The sequence below is a fragment of the Chroicocephalus ridibundus genome, chromosome 4, assembly GCF_963924245.1.
Source record: "Chroicocephalus ridibundus chromosome 4, bChrRid1.1, whole genome shotgun sequence".
Classification (NCBI taxonomy): domain Eukaryota; kingdom Metazoa; phylum Chordata; class Aves; order Charadriiformes; family Laridae; genus Chroicocephalus; species Chroicocephalus ridibundus.
In genome coordinates this window covers 5480591-5497648 of record NC_086287.1, presented here as the reverse complement: position 1 = coordinate 5497648, position 17058 = coordinate 5480591, and the positions used below count along the sequence as shown (strand labels likewise).

General features: G+C 39.4%; 1 protein-coding gene across 5 annotated transcripts in view; it reads right to left on the bottom strand.

Moving 5' to 3' along the window:
• The window catches only part of NELL1 (neural EGFL like 1), a 293137-nt gene that overhangs the window by 237818 nt on the left and 38261 nt on the right, over positions 1 to 17058 (bottom strand). For all 5 annotated transcript variants that reach the window (XM_063332728.1, XM_063332731.1, XM_063332732.1 and 2 more), the window contains exon 4: positions 14543 to 14713. In XM_063332728.1, the coding sequence (XP_063188798.1) occupies positions 14543 to 14713 (171 nt within the window). The remainder of the gene's footprint in view (positions 1 to 14542; positions 14714 to 17058) is intronic.

Genomic DNA, 17058 nt, shown 5'->3' with positions numbered 1-17058 from the left:
GCTCTACTCCATACTTCAATCTTTCGGATTTATGACTACTGCATTCACTTTCTAAGAGAAAGCTTGATTTGCCCCTACTTTATGCTGACATATTTCAAAGGAACCAAACCATAAACCTGGAGTAATACAACTGTGAACCAATCCTTCTTTCTTGAAACGTTCATGCTCAGAATACATTCACTAACCACTGATCCAATTTATCTAAACATGGTAAGGAAAACATCTGTTAATTGACAAAGACCAATGATAGCCTTGTGTTTTGTATCTGTATCTCTACCCTATCTGCACACTTTGGTTTATTAAGTATTCTTATGCAATCCTCACAAACACCTTTTTCAAGGACACATTCCAAGCAGGCGTCTGTGACATAATGAATACAATATACAGAAAACAGAAAATCTATAAAATAATCAGTGGATTCCTGAGAGGAAGTGCATCTAAAATATTTGCATGCAAATACACATACACACACACACCTTTCTCTGCATAGAGGAAGACCCTCTCTAGAAATCAAGCTCTGTTGGACAAGGAGACAGTTCCCTTCCACGCACTCAATCTAAAATTATTTTTATCATCTTTATAACGTTCCAGTAAAATAGGGAAACGTTGTCATTTTACATGCATGCAAACTGAAACACAGAAAGTCTGGTTAACCAAGATCACAGAGACTGAGTCGGGGAGGACGCTGCCCATTAGACTGGGCATGACTGAGCCGTAACCACCTCATGCATTGGGCCACATTCCCTCTGGAAAAAATGTGACATGGAATTGTCTCTTGCAGGGAAGAAGATTTCTTACACGCAACTTTAACAAACAAAAGTAAACACTTGGAGAGTATCCCCACTTTTGTGGAGATGCAGCTCTACTTCTTACATATAATATTTGCCATGCCAGAAGCATTTTCAAAATAGCTGAAATATTTAGTATAACATGAAAATAAACTTTGTGTCTGTTTGCGTTCGAATACATCAACCAACATGGACTGATAGGAGATGCAACTACCTAAAATTCTGAACAATAAAATAGATTACAATTCCAAGAGTTACTACAAGTGGCACAGAAAATCATGACATTTCCAAATTCTTTCAGGTCCAAAACAGGAACATGCCTCCTCAAATTTGCGGGCTAAATATGAACCAGAGAGATTTATTTTATTAGTAGTACAATTAAGAAACAATAGCTGCAGTCTAAATATTCTAGCGGCACAGCAGGAACCTCATTTCTTAGTTGCTGATCTCTATTAATCCAAGAACCGGGGGTTTTGTTCCTGATGTGGCTGCCACACTTACTCTCTTGAAGCTATAAATCTCCATGTAGCAACAGGTGTTGAATTCATCACACCTAATTTTAGATGTCTCAAAAGTTTACACCTACAGTGAAGCTAGTCCTCTAGACTTACTAATTTAATGAAGAGACGTAAGTGTTTCTAGGGTGTGATTCATCTTACATTAAACGAATCCCTCTCCGAATGCCCCTCCAATGACAGCACAGGAGCCCTTGCTAACATCAGGGTGAATCATCAAAACAGATTTTTGCAATTCGAAACCTGATCCTCAAAACTGACATTCTGTTGCAACCATTCATTATCCTGTATACATCCATCTGGATCCTCAGATCCTTGAAATAAACTGAAGGGTATGAAGAAGTCACACAAAATATCAAACTGTTTATGGCAGACGCTTTGAAATAGCACTCTCAACTTTTGTAATAAAGTCAGAGGAGAGAGGGATGTTCCCGCATGTTTTGCATCTGTGTTTATCCTAATCTAATTTGCAGAGGTGTTGACCACCTTGACAATTATTATCATCTCCAGCTGAGGCTGCAAAAATTCAGTACAACTGAAAAAGCAAACGTCAGACCTCCTAACACAGGCCATTGTACAAAAATAACAAGTCACTTCAAAAAGTTCATCCGACATTTTCTGAATCACAACTGCGTACAGAAACTGATGATTACATCGGTCTCTAGCTTTCAGATACGATATTGGCATTTGTCTTTATGTCTATTCTTCTGAAGGGATTAAGAACTGATTTTGAAAAGAAATACTAGGATATCTTCACATATTTCTCCTTCAACCCGCTTTCTATTTGCCTCCCAATGAAAATGTGTCAATACCAATGTGATTGGATTTTCTTGATAGTGTTTACAGATCAGATGCATTATTTGAAATGCATTCAGTTCTGGAGTTACTTTAACTGAATTATTCATTCAGTTTCCAGTGTTCTGTTTCAGAAAAATAATCTTCCTGAGGGAAATTTTGATTTTTTTTGGTGGTATCTCCTCTGTCATAGTACAGGAGTTCACAATCACTTAACTGAGGAAAGCAATTTAGATTAAAATCTCAGCTTTTGAGGGAAGCCTTTTGTTATTAAATTTTGAATATACAATAGTGACTGCCAACTATTTAATCAAAAGTTATTGTTCAGCTCTGGGAGAAAAAAATAGGAGGTGTCCAGTAACAGTATATAGAATCATAGAATGGTTTGGGTTGGAAGGGACCTTAAAGATCACCTAGTTCCACCCCCTGCCCTGGGCAGGGACACCTCCCACCAGACAAGGCTGCTCCAAGCCCCATCCAGCCTGGCCTTGGACACCTCCAGGGATGGGGCAGCCACAGCTTCTCTGAGCAACCTGGGCCAGGGGTTCAGGCTCACCACCCTTACAGTAAAGAATTTCTTCCTAATATCCAATCTAAATCTGCCCTCTTTCAGTTTAAAACCATTACCCCTCATCCTATCACTACACTCCCTGATCAAGGGTCCCTCCCCATCCTTCCTGTAGGCCCCCTTTAAATACTGTTAGGTAAGACTCAAGAGTTCATGCTCATTTTTTAAGTTCTCTTCAAACTCTGTCACCCAAACGACTTCATTGATCTTCCTACATAATCAGAGATAAAGTGAATGTACTCTAATTTTAGTTTAAATATTCCAAGTACAAATCGAAATTTAAAAATAAAAAATGTATCTACATAAGACACTATAAACAATCTCTTTTTTTCATTCAAGAGAAATGCAACTTAACTTTCAAGACCCTCTAACAAACAGCAGGAAATTAGACAAATGCAAGTAAATGTGGTTAGAATAGTAGGTTTCACTGCCAAGTTCGGAGGTTTATTCTCCACACATAAATTGAGAAGGGTAAATTCACAGAGATATTAGTTGCCCATGGGGTTTTCTGTACAAACTTATCAATGAATTTTAGCAGTATTTCTTGGGCGTAAAAGTAAAACCAATCATTGTTAGTGATTCAAAGCAGAGGACTGGAGCCACTAAGTGATATGACACTGGCAACATGAAGGGCAGAAATTCGTCTCTCTCAGAATATAACACCTGTATGGTATCTTTCATCTGGAAATCCTGAGGTGAATTCAAACACCTTTACAAACAAGGTCCATATTATTAACTTTACTTTGCAAATGACAAAACAGATACAATTGGTTCCTGACGATAAACAACAGTCTTAAGAGCATCTAAGCCCTAGGCTAACAGCTTGTGTACAAAGCTGCAGTGTTTACCCATCTTCATATAACAAAAATAGCATTCCCGAAAGTGCAAGAAACCTAAAAAATAGTTTGAGTCAGACTCTAGGCCGAAATAGAAATTTGGCCACTTGCTTAGGATTTTCAAGAGTTGTGGAAAAAAAAATTAAAACAAACTATGAGGTCAACCGTGTCTTACATATGATTTATCCCGAGCACTTTGCACTTCACTGCACATGCACTATCCATAATTTTCCAGACAGAAACACAGGATTTTCAGTATTAAGACAGCTAGTTTGACACCCAAACAGTTATTGCACATTTCAGCTTTGGGAACTGTACTGCTTTTGGCTAGGATAGAGTTACTTTTCTTCAAACCAGCTGGTATGGTGCTATGTTTTGGATTTGTGACCAAAAGAGTGTTGGTAACACACCCATGTTTTAGCTAATGCTGAGCGGTGCTTACACTAAGTCAGGGCCTTTTCTATTCCTCAAACTGCCCCACCAGCAAGGTGGCTGGGGGTACACAAGAAGTTGGGATGGGACACAGCCAGGACAGCTGACCCCAACTGACCTAAGGGATACCCCATGCCATATGATATCATGCTCCGCAATACAAGCTGAGGGAAAGGAGGAAAAGAGGGGGAATGTTTGGAGTTACGGCGTTTGTCTTCCCAAGTAACCACTGCATGAGATAAAGCCCTGTTTTTCCTGGAAACAGCTGAACACCTGCCAGCCGATGGGAGGTAGTGAATGAATTCCTTACTTTGCTCTGCGTGTGCACACAGCTTTTGCTTTACCGATTAAACTGCATTTATCTCGACACACTTTCCACCACTCCCCCTTCATCCTGCCAATTCTCTTCCCCATCCCACTGCTGGGGCCGTGGCTGTACAGTGCTTTGCTGCCTTTCAGCATTAAACCATAACAGCAACGCTTTTGTTTTAATAGTGCTCCTGAAAGTCCATGTGGTTCATGGTCCTGGCATTGCTCATAAAACTTGCACATAACCTACAAGTAGCAGAAGCACAAGAGGAATGTACCCGTCACTGTTTCTGGTGAAGATACCAAGTTTTCCCATATTCAGCCTGCTTGGCTATAGCAGTACCAAGGTGGTGTCTGGGTCAAAAGAATGCCTCGACTTAAGGGCTGCCGGAGATGTCATCTACATACACAGATTTTTCTCATAGGAATCAATGTCCACAACTCTTACAAATTAATGTAAATTTAGGTACTTATCTTTAAACATCTCAATATAGAGAGGAGAGCCACATAGCTCAAATACCACTTTTCAAATAAACATCTGACTCACCAAAGGTATTTTGGCATCTTTTTACCACTTGTGAGCAACTATCGCTATCCAAGTACCAGGGCATAAAACATGTAGCAGTAGGGGTTTTTACGATGCACACAAGTATCCACTACAGACAGGGAGACAAATCTACTTAAAACTTTGGAGAACAATAAAACTCACCGGGTCACTAAAAGACACCCTTTAACCTCAGCAAGCTTTGAGTCGGGTTCTAAACCAGAACACTGAATAAAGCAAACTGTTAACAAGAAAGCTAAAAGCACAATACTCTCATTTGTTACCATACCAAACATCACACCAAAAGCCCATCTCAGATGAATCAAATGTTCAGAGTACATCCCAGATGCCAAATAGCAGTAAATCAGACTGAGCAATTCAAAACAGATTCTAGAAATAAGAGTGAGAAATTAATTCAATGGGTTCTTCTAAGATACAAAAAGAAGAAAAGCTCCTCTCCCACAAATTAAACAAGAAGCCCTTAGAGCGAGATGGATAGGAGATTAAAAAAAATATATTAAAGTGTCTATGAAACAAGAAGTAAACAATTAAGCCTATCTTACATCAGAAAGCAACAGGGTAAAAATGTGTATCGTAATAATGGCACAAAGCAGCACTGGCACTTCAGTTCTTGCAGCAAAATTAACCCCAAAATAAAATTCTAGCAGAACAAAGAGGTAAAACCATGGTTACATGGTTTATGTCATCTCCATTTTGTCATGGAAAAAAAAAAAATAAAAAAACTCCTAAGATTACTGTTGGTGTCTGCCACAAGACATTCGTTGAATGAGAACTGGCAAGTGCTGAATCTTTGCTTCTATTACATCTACCTGCATTATACAGGGAGACGTTGCGGTCCCTGGCCCAAGATCTGCAGCACACAGGTCTTCGTAACTGGCAGTTACAGTAGAACCTGAAAGCAACTTACAGCTGAGAAACAGCCCTTCTTCACAAAGTATATGCAGCCTTCCTCCTTTCTGTCTCATGCTACTCTCAACCCCAAAGTCACTTTACTTAGTACATTAAGAGAGGTGCAACCGCAAGAACAATCAGGCTTTTGATTCCAACTCCTTTCTGCACTGCTACAAAAATAAATTTAGAAGGAAGCCAGCCACAAGCAACCTTTCTACTAAACAGCTTCTTTCCCCCCTCCAAAAAATCATCTGCTGAGAAGTTAATTGCCTTACAGTGTATCTTGTCACAGGATCATCTCATCAAGGGGTTCATGTCATCACTAAATGATTTGTGTATAATCATAAAATAATCTCATCCATATTCCAGAGCCAATTTCCTTTCGTGACTGAAGGTAACTGCAGGGTGAGGACCACAGGCTTTGCTTGTTAACATCCTGCCTTCAGTGCTACGCTCCTGCCAGAGCCCTCCCATTAGTGTGGTCTCAGCACTGTGCAATGGCACTGGGCTCTCCCCGGAGCTGACACTCCTCCCCATTAGCCGCTGTCTCCGTAACTCCACAGAGGGACAATTCATTCTGTGTTCCTCAGTTCTTACCACAGGTTTGGATAACCCACATCTCCATTTTCCCATGGTATTTTTCAACTGCCCATTTTAGCCTCAGTGGTTTGAAAGCTAACATTGCACTCCACTCTCTCCATAACTAATTGGCCATGACTGAGGAAGTGTATGAAACATACAGTAAACATAGAACAAGCCATTATACTGGTTCTAAAATTAAGTTTTGATGGAAACTGCCAGGCAGATAGACAGAAAAGCACTCTCCAGGGACAGCACTCAGGTTTGGAGCTCATTTCTCACAACATCTGACACGCTTGGGAGGTGAAAGCACGGCTCCGCTGAAGTCAATGAGAGTTTTCACTGCAGCCTCCACCGGGGCCAGGATTTCACCCCAGGGATAGTGCAAGGCACATCTTTCAGTTGAGTTTAAGGTAAGTGGCTGGCGTGACACAGAAAGATTCAGCTAGGGCTGAGGAAGCCCTTCTAGTTGCATTCGTTGACACAGTGCTTGTTACTTGCTTTCACTTTTGACATGCTGAAGGGAATGCCACTAAAATTGCAGCTCAATTAAGTAATGCAGCTTCCACTGATTCTTTCATTACTGACTGGTCTCAGATGTGAAAACAACTTACAGGACTGGAAATTGCATGTTACCTTACTCCTATGCTGAGGATCAAGCTATCATCTTTCACCTTATGTTCCTTTGATGCATCATTACATTGGTAATACAGATCACAACAATGGTTCTCCACATCATTAATATATTTAAACTAGAAGCAGTGAACAATACCTGATGTTTAATTAAAAAAAAAAAACCCACAAACAAAAAAAATCAAACCACCAATCATCTGTGTAGGAATGGAATACTTCCTCAACTCCCAGAAATATCTCACTGTCTGAAGTGTATGACTGAACTGCCTTTGCCGTTCTCTCAATTAGTACATTACCAAAGCAGCTCTCACCCCATGGCACCAGAACCACAAGCTCAGTTGTGCCCACACTCACTACTGAGACCACTTGACCCCCTTACACGCTGCAGAACCATCCAAACGTAATAGAGGCCGGGATAAAGCTCTCCCACACACAGGTAAGGCTGTAAATATGCCAAGTAGCTCTGCATGACACGTGAAGTGAGAGGACACCACACTGCTGCTGCAGCAAGATCTGTGCCACCACGTAACATCCCAGAGCCATGACAGTCACACTCACAGCATTTCCAAGCCTTGACAACTTCCACCCCTGAGCCCACATGCCTCCAGCTCCCCACGCCCGAGGAACGAACCTGACTGCTCCTGCAGCACTACCTGCCATTACAGCGTTGTCAGTTTACTCTATCACCAAGTGGTGCAATGATGGGGACTGTCAGGTTTTGGGTAGTAATAAATGCAGTTAACTGCATTTATTTGTAGTTGTTTGCAGAGCTGGAGTTAACTCCATCTTCCTGCAGTCAACTTGAGGATTTTGACAAGATAGGATTTCCAAAAATAATTACCTTTTGGAAATTATTGCTGTTCTAAATTGTCAAAGAAAGATTCCCCAAGTACTAAACCACTCAAGAAAACCCTGGGCTCATTTCACAGACTTCAGCAGTCTCAGTCCTGTTTGCTCAGTCGCCCTCTCACACCCCACAGCACTCAGGAGGTTTTTAGATCATTTGGAAAGACTCTGTACTATTTGCTATATGGCGATGCAGATCTCAAGTCACCTTCTGAATAGTTCAAAGGGGTTCTCATCTGCTCTTTGGCAAAGGTCCAATGGTTGTATAGAAGTATTTAACTAAAATTATAGTACCATTTTTGAATTCAGCTCCACTATTACCCTATGTGACTTCCCATTCTAAACTCCAGAGTGCAGCTAACCACTTCAAATGGAAGAGTTCATTTATGTTTTGGATCTCAGTTAATCTGCCTGGCTGGAGCAAGATAATTGTTTTTATAATCTTAAAGGAAAAAACCCAAAACATTTGCTGTATCTGGTTGATTCTCAAACTACCATGATCACCTTTCTGTCTGTGTGACCCCCATCAGCACTCCACAAATGAAAAGAAAATAGAACCAAGTAATAGGAGACCTCCCCTGAAAAAAATCCATAGGGAGAAATATTCAGATACATTTCAAACTAGGCAGGCTAAATTTCAGAGACTGCTCTTGTAAGTAAATCACCTCAAGTTAAGGGGTTTATTGCTTTGACATTAAAAAAAAAAAAAAACACACAAAAAAACCCACAAAAAAACCCCTAAACGTATATTGAACCAATGCAAAAAGTATTTGAGAATCAGATAATACACCTAGTCACACACTTTAGGAAATGACCAAATCATTTGAGGCTTGCCAGTCTTGATTTAAGATTATTTCCTCTACCATTATCCGTCCTCTCTCTCTCTGACACACCTATAGCATACAAATAAAATGAATTCAAGATGTCAGTGGTAAAACATAACACGTTATTTCTGCCCTGTTGAAGTCACCAACCTGTCTATCAACATTTTCAATTCACTGGAAAGCACCACAAGTCCCCAGTTCTAAATTAGAGAAAAAAGAAAAAACACTGTTAACTCTATATTCAGCAGTAGTTGGGCTTCGCAGCTACCAATCTCTGGTTCCACAGGTCCCTAAAACTCAGGCGAGTGCCACAAAAACCCATTCAAGACCCTTAACTGAGCCCCCTGAGGCTGAATTCTACTCTTCCGTAACTGACATCAGCAGGACCTGGATAAACTCCTGAAAGAAACCAAAGCAGATGCCTGCTCCACTCTGAGCAGGAGCTATGCGAGGCCTCTCTGCTGCAGCACAGCACCCCAGGTACCTGTACTGACTATAAGCGGTTGCTGCCTTCTCAGGGTGGTCAAAGGATCTAACCAGGTAAAGATTGTTATAATTTGCTTTCTATAGTACTTTTTCAGCACTTTGATAAATACTCCTGGCCTTCTCCCAATTCTATCAGCGTAGTATACAAAAAAAAAGTTCAACTGATTCATCTAGGGTGAAAGAAATAAATTTTCATCATCATTAGGGACTGGGTTAAGACATATCATCAGTCTTTGGTCACACCCACGCTTCCATTCTGCATTAGCCATTCAATGAAAAATCCTGGCTATTAAAAAACTTCTTTAAAAAAAATAAAATATCTTTTCTCAAGTAATGCTGAATGCATCCTGAACATTTCCTTGCAGCTTAACTACAATAACTGTAATGATACAGACCTGACAGCAGCTGACGTGATATGCCAGCTGGAGATCCCTCTTATGCTAAAAAGTTTATTGCCTTTCTGTCAAACAAAAGGGACAATGGCTAGGTGAAAATTAACTTCCAATCCACAATACCACAGATCTGAAGTTGGGTAAACCTGTAATGCACAATTATAGCACTCTACCCAAGCAACCATTTCTCTGACAGCTTCTGCTGCAGCTTAAAGAGCACAGAAGCAATCTGGGTCACAAAATCATATTCAAATGTCGAGAGTAAATTACCTAGCTGCTTAACACTACCACCATGCCATCTTCTCTCTCAAGAGAAAGTGTTTTACAGTAAGTAAAGCAGTGAAACCCTCTTTTAAATACATCTCCTAACCTTCTTTAAATTTATTACATTTTAATTAAAGTCATAGGACTTTGTTTAGAAAAGTTGAAAACCTCAGGTTGGCAGCCAGAATATCTTATTTATAAGAACTCTGAGGTCCTGGATTCCCATATTTGGATTATGTTGCTTTAATTTATTTATTTTTCCAATTAAAAAGTTCTTGCTGCGCATGCATTTTTTATTCCCTAATGCTCTGTTCTATCAGGAGAAACATAAAAGAAGCAGACAACATGTTTTTCAGCTGGAGACTACTTCCTAGCCTGCTCCAGTTTTATAATCTATTCTCTTACGCTCTTACTAACCCCCTCCATCAAACAGCTCTGCGTAACCATCAAAACCACAGGCTGTATTCATAGTAAAAGGCACTCCAGCACATATTTTCACTGTAAAGCATTAGTTTTTGTGACAAAGTGCCTTTCTCCCTTTTACACCTGCAGACAGAGTTCAAGTAAAGGAATAGTGATACTGTCTGAACTGTATCCTTTGTAGCAATTTGGTTAATGAGAACTAAAACAATAAAAATATAAAGTAAGCAGCCTTCAGGCTTACCTCCCCAGATTAATTAGACACACTGAGTGCAATTTGGAATTTCTATTTCTTAAATAAATTGTCAATAAATACATTTTCATACAGTACCTACCACCTCTTAAATTGCAGGCTCCGTGCTATTCTCTCACTCTTTTCTTAACACTATTAAATGTAACATTTTTCTAAGCTGCTCCTGTTGTAGGGGCAAGCATTGCAGCGGACAGTCGGGTACCACAGGCAACATTACAGACTCTATAGCTGAAATCAATTCCCAGAAAAATGAAGACAAACCCCAGCTCTTGTAGGACTACAACAGACTCCTGGGGTTGCAAATCTCCTGCCAATGGAGGTATGTACAACAGGATCGTTTACCTCTGCTCCTTTAAGAGGCGAAATTTGGGAAGGTGCATGGCAGAGTTTATTTCATTATATGTTGATTCTTTAATGCCATACCTTATTTTAAGGACCCTCTGACAATGATACAGTTGCACTCATCAGAAAGCCCCTGACAGCTCCCTTCTTCCCTAGAGTAGGGGAACAGAGATCCTACCCATAACCAATATTTTAAAACAAGATTTGTTCGCCATTAGTGGACTCAGCATTGGAGATGCAAGGAAATTAACAGCAGCTTACTTAATTTCCATGTTACTTCCAGCACAGGTTTTACTCGTGCATCAGTTGTACATTCACAATTAACATCTTCTTTTGATTTTTATAAGCTTTCTGAACCTTACTAAAACGTTAAAAGCAGGTTAGCAAGTACACACGCTTCTCATTATGCCAGTTGTCTGAGATGTATCCCTGCCTAGAGGTTACTGCCTATGCCCAGCACAAAGACTCTGCACGTCAGCGAAAAGAGTCCAGTGACATTCAACAGGTTTTTAGTCTGGACTCTAATGTATCTTCCTGTGTCAGCAGCTCCAAGCTCTAGCATCAAACTCCGCTACAATTCTTACTCCTTGCTCTCCAAAAGGAGAAAGAAAGATGCAGCAGGAGCTGATTTCAAAAGGACACGAACTTGGGCAAATACGCATGCCTCCCCCACCATATTACATCTCATTAGAACAGAGGCAATTATACCGTTTTAAAGATGACTCTTAAAAGCACTAAAGGCTTTTAGCAGTTCTCAAGTACTTTTCCCTAACCTATCCAGGTCTGGAAAACAAAGTCAACTTTGATTTGAATCCAAAAGACAATCAAGTACCAAATGTCAAAGCAATTTTACAAATCAGAGTAATATGGGTGATAAGGCTGGGAAGAATAAAAGTAAATTTGACTACCTGTTTACAAATTAAGTCACAAATTACAAATTCATCTCAATGCCTTCTGATCCACTGCAGTTTTTGGAGGCCAGAGACTAGCTTTGGGTAGCAGCACAAATCCTGTAGCAAAATTAGGTTGCGTCTGGATATTTTTCCCAATGCAAACACTTTCAAAGCACTCTCAGATACCGGTTAACTTTAATAACACTGCATTCACAAATCACTCAGAATAGCCCTCTAAGTGTATAACGTATTACCATAGCAGTCAACAAAAGGAGTAGTGCATTTATACAGATTCATGCATACTTGTAAGGAAGCAATGTTGCAGCCCCTTTAAAGAAATCCAGTAGGAATCTGTGGGATTGATTTTGTTGGTCATTTTTTTCATTTTTGCTGTGGTTTTTTTTTTTTGCTTTGTTTTTTTGGTTTTTTTTCTTTTTTTGCTTTGTGCGTGGGTTTTTGGGGTTTTTTTGTTTTCATTTTTGGTTTTTTTGTTTGTTGTGGTTTGTTTTTTTTTTTACAGGGTAAAGAACAGTTAGTAAAAAGCAAAAAAAGCATAGGATTTCTTTAACTAGATAGATACACCTCAAGCTAAATTCTTGTTCTGATGACACCAAATCTCTGCAGGAGGTACGGCAGGGGAATCTATTGACTGCAGCTGTATTCTCTTTCCCAGTGACTGACTTGTTCAATTAAGTCTGCAGAAGTATCACTTCTCATTAGGCATCCTGAACTCTGCTGAAAGCCACTGACACCACACTAGCCCTAAATGGTGACATTTACACGTAAAGTCTACAGCTCTTGACACCGGATTCTGTGCATACTTTCAGATGGAGCTTTCCCAACACTAGCATGAGGATTTTCAGTAGTGCTCAGAAGTACCCCTCATTGACTTACTCTTCATTTTCACTTCTTCTGACTTCTGTTATTGTAGTGTCATCAAGAAATGCTAGTGCAGAGATGAACAAGATGCTGACTTCTCTTCTGAGTGCAAAGATGTAGGGGCTTAAGATACAAAAAAGGAAACTATAACACAAATGTTCACAAAATTCTCTAATTAACTGAACAGAGGTACTACAGCTGAGTCAGGAACTTAAAGACCTCCCCCCATTTAAACTTCTACTATGCTCTGCCCTCAAGTCATGCTTTCAAAACTATTCCCATTGCTTTTCCACAGGAGTTGTCATAAACTACCATAAATACACAGCCAAATAGAGGCATTTAGGTATGGATTTATGCAGGGAGCAGCCTTGAGATGTACCACCTTAAGGGAAACTCTTAGATGGATCAGCCCTTTTTAGGCCTACCTGACAGGTACACTTACACACATTTATCACCTCATATAACAGCACAGCTCATTCTGTAATTGTATTTATCTATTGTTGCCTGTTGCTGTAAAGAAAATCAGGTCACAACCATGACTCTCTTGTCCCTGGATAGACTGCTGCACCATGCAGGCTTTTTGTGTTGTCTTCCTTTCACATTGCGTGCAAGGAGGCAGCCAGCAAAACAATCTGCTAAAAGGGGTCTGCCTAAAATACATTTGCTGTTCATTTAAAAAAAAAAAAAAAAAGAAATCAAAAAAATCATAGGAGATAATGAAGAACCTTTCCCAAAACCCAGCATATCAATAAACAAACAAAAAAAGTACACTGTTGTGAGCAAAGAAATAATATAACAGAAACAAATAATGGTAAGATAAATAAATCAGACCGAAATGAAGACAATCTTTACAAATGGTAGATTTCATGCCCCAATGAAATTAAAATTGCTCTAAGCACTTAATTGCTTCTAGGGTCCAAATAAAAGGATTCAATAAGCAACCGTCCCTCAGATTAGATTTTTACTGTCAGTAGTTAATGCAGTTGCAGAAAATGGTTTTAACCTTCTTCTCAAACCAGTATCTCATAATTACTTCAGTCAAAATTTAAACTTTTTCAAATATTCCAATAGCCGCATACTCCTGTAACACTCACATAACTTTATTCTGCTTGCCTGAACAAAATGAAGACTTTAGGAAAAAATATCTGCTACCATCAACCTATCCATTTAAGTGCCCCAAATCCAAAATGCATACGCTGATCCTCCCACTGAAGATATTTTTATATTCATTTCAGTGCAAGAAGACACGAAAGTAATGGTTCATTTTCCTCATTCCTAAAGGCTATTTTGAGGGTTCCAATTTCAAGTTTTCTGAGTTTCCTCATCAACCACTAAGTAACAAAAGCTGGAGTCTTCAATACATTGTGAGATCAATCCCATGGGAAGAGAGATTCAAGGGAAGAGAGATTCTAGGTTTGCTGCTTTTTATTCCTTGAAATCCTGACAATCTGCCATCTTGCAGTCTTCACAACTTTTAAAGGAAAGAAAGTGCAGTGAGAGACAGAATACCCTTCAAAAAAAAAAAATAAAAAGCACCATTTCTAGACGTGCAAAAAGAAGCTTACAGGTTTCTCAGAAATTTCCAAGTGGGACAGCGGGTGGAAAAAAATATCAGTAAAAAAGTGCACTGCTTGATTATGTAAAATAAAATTAAAATGCCTCTGAAACATCTATCTGTTCTTCAAGTCTTCAGGTATGCTGAGTGAAGCAGTTCACAACAGAACAGACTGCACACTAATCTATCACACTTAAATGCAATCACAGTCAAACATAACATCATCTAGTACCTCAACTACAGAGATGCATTTAATACTCTCCAGTCAGCAATCAACCTTTTCCACATTTGTTCATAATCACAATGAATTGTTCCATTTTAATGCTTTGTTTCCCTTTTTTTATCCCATGGCAGTTTACTGTGCTTTTTAAATTAGATATTTAAAGAAAAAAAAAATCTCCTTTTCCAATTTTATTCCTGTGTGTAAACAGAGTGCATTTTTTAAAGAAACAGAAATTGCTGAACATATTTTCTTACCTGTTGCAGTCCACGTGGAGCAGAAGGTGGGATGCACTAAGTGACACGGCAATCTTATGCCACTGTCCATCTGCCAGACGGTACGGGAACACCTCTGTTCTTGACTTCCCATTAAACCTGTAGTGATATCTAATCTCATCCCGTAGACCACTGCTCTCCAGTTCAAAATAGCTGTATTTAAAACAGGAAGAAGAATCAGTTCCGTTTTTTGGTTTATTCATTGCTTCTGTCATTTCTTCCTAATTCATAGATTTCTTTAAGCAAACACCACATGGAAGGTCACAATCTAAAGAGGTTACTCAGCATGAATTACGTTCTACTTCATTTTTTAAGAGAGATAGAGAGACAACATTATACATTCAAGTACATTACAAAAATAGCAATACCACTTATGTGAAAAACAGCCCACATTGAAAACACCATTTTATAGTCCTGGAAAATGAGGTCCTCTTTTTACCCATAGAACAGGTTAAACTACAGAAAAATTACCCCTATTTTTTCACCAAAATGTTTTGTATGAACGTAGGATTTGTAGGAAATGCAAAAATAAAGATCTGTACATATCATTACCAATGTACAAACAAAAAGCCATTAAGGAAAAAAAGCACCAGGTAATCATTAAATTTACATTTACTATTTGCAAATCCACTTTTTAAAAAACTGATTACTTTTAGGATTCCCCTACATGCAATTTTGCTTAACTCCTTTTCTGACTTTTATTGTTACAGCTGTAATTGTTCAGCTTTACAAGGGAACAAAACCTCCTGGCTGGACTAGGTGTCTCAACACCTGGCACACAGAAAACCTTCAGATGGTTGTCACCAGAGAACAGTCATAGGAGAGCTAACGAGGTACAGCTATTAACTGGCTTCATGCCGTCAGGAGGAGACAATTCTTGCAGGGTGAATTTAGCCCTTACAGGCAGTAGCACATTGACAGTGCAAATAGCGAAGCCTTCTCTTGGACCTCAGATCACAGAGAGTATTTACAGTGTATCAAATGAAGATGCTCTTTTTCCTGTTAAAATGAAGCCCTGGATATAGAAGGGCAGACCTCCTGTTATAGTAGAAATACCTCGTCAACTAAGTGCAGATGTCAGGTTGTCCAGGCAGATGTCCCCATCTACCTCCACAGTGTCTCCCTACTGGAGAACTCCAATTTAACATGGCAGTTGAAAGATGGGTGCTAGTTTGGGGAAGGGGCGGGGGGGCCGGGGGGGGAGAGGGGCTAAAAATTACAGTAATCAAAACCACTTCCAAAAAATAAATGCAACACAAAACAATAAGTAGACAGTTGCTGATTTTCATTTTCGCACAAACCTTTTACGCTGCTTGGCTGTACACAGACCTTAACAGACGGTATGAGCAAGCATTACATGTGTGTAAACTTCATCAAGAATAGCTATTACCAGTAAAGTGGAAGCTGTTTAGATCATAAAAACTGAAAAACATAGTTCTTTGAGAGGAACTTACTTAAGAGATAAAACACTAGCTGGGAACATGTGGAAAAGATCACAATAGACTGGGAAGGGGAACACCAAGACAATAAATCTTGACCAAAAGAGAAACTCAAACCCTCCTCCATCCTGCCAATGCCTTGCCATTACAATTTTCATGCAACATGTGAGTGTTATCAGGTGACTCGAATCAAAGACTCAAGTGGCAAAGTGAAAAACAGTCACAGGCAGATAAAGGTAAAACCAAAATTGAATGAAAACACAGCAGGCAGACGTACAAATAAAATACATGCAGGACAGAGTGTAAAAAATAAGAAAGGCTGGTGGTCAAGGAACTGGCTTACTTCATGAACATAAAGGGACAAGGAGGGCAGAGAAACAGCAGCTTTCTGAACAGGAGAGCAGATTGTTGATTAATGACTACCACCGCCACCACCACCCATTAAAATAACTAAATTACATTCATAAGAAATCTGGAGAGGATTTTTTTATTATTTTATTTTGATGCTCAGTAAGAGCACAGTCAATATACAGAACATACTGCTGCTGGCGTTTTCAAGCCAGGAAAGCACTAGGACAAGTACTGTCGGTGAAGTCACACCTACAAGTTAAATGCTTCATAATTGCCATCTGCTGTCAAAGCACAAAAGGAAGTCATTAAAAAGACTTTCTTTCTCTCGTGTTCAGACAAACAGCAGTGAGGCAGAAAACTTCAAAAAAATGAGGGAGAGCTACATAACAGTCTAGTATCTCTCTCAGACACAACGTATTTGTATACATATATATTTATACATATTTACACAGTTGATCATAGAAGCTTAAGAGCCTGAGAGCAAGACAAGCTCCTGTTGCAGGAAGCACATCGCTTCCTGCAGTCGTTCTTCCTAATCTCTTATAGCCACAGAGCTAATCGCTTACTACACAATGTTTTGTGTGTTAATAAAAAGGCAACAGCCCAGCCCTGGAAAGGTCAGTCAGATAGTGTACTTAATCACATCTCTGGTCTATTATTTGAACAGCACAGGGAATTGCAAAGCAATGTAGTTTCTCATCTGACAAG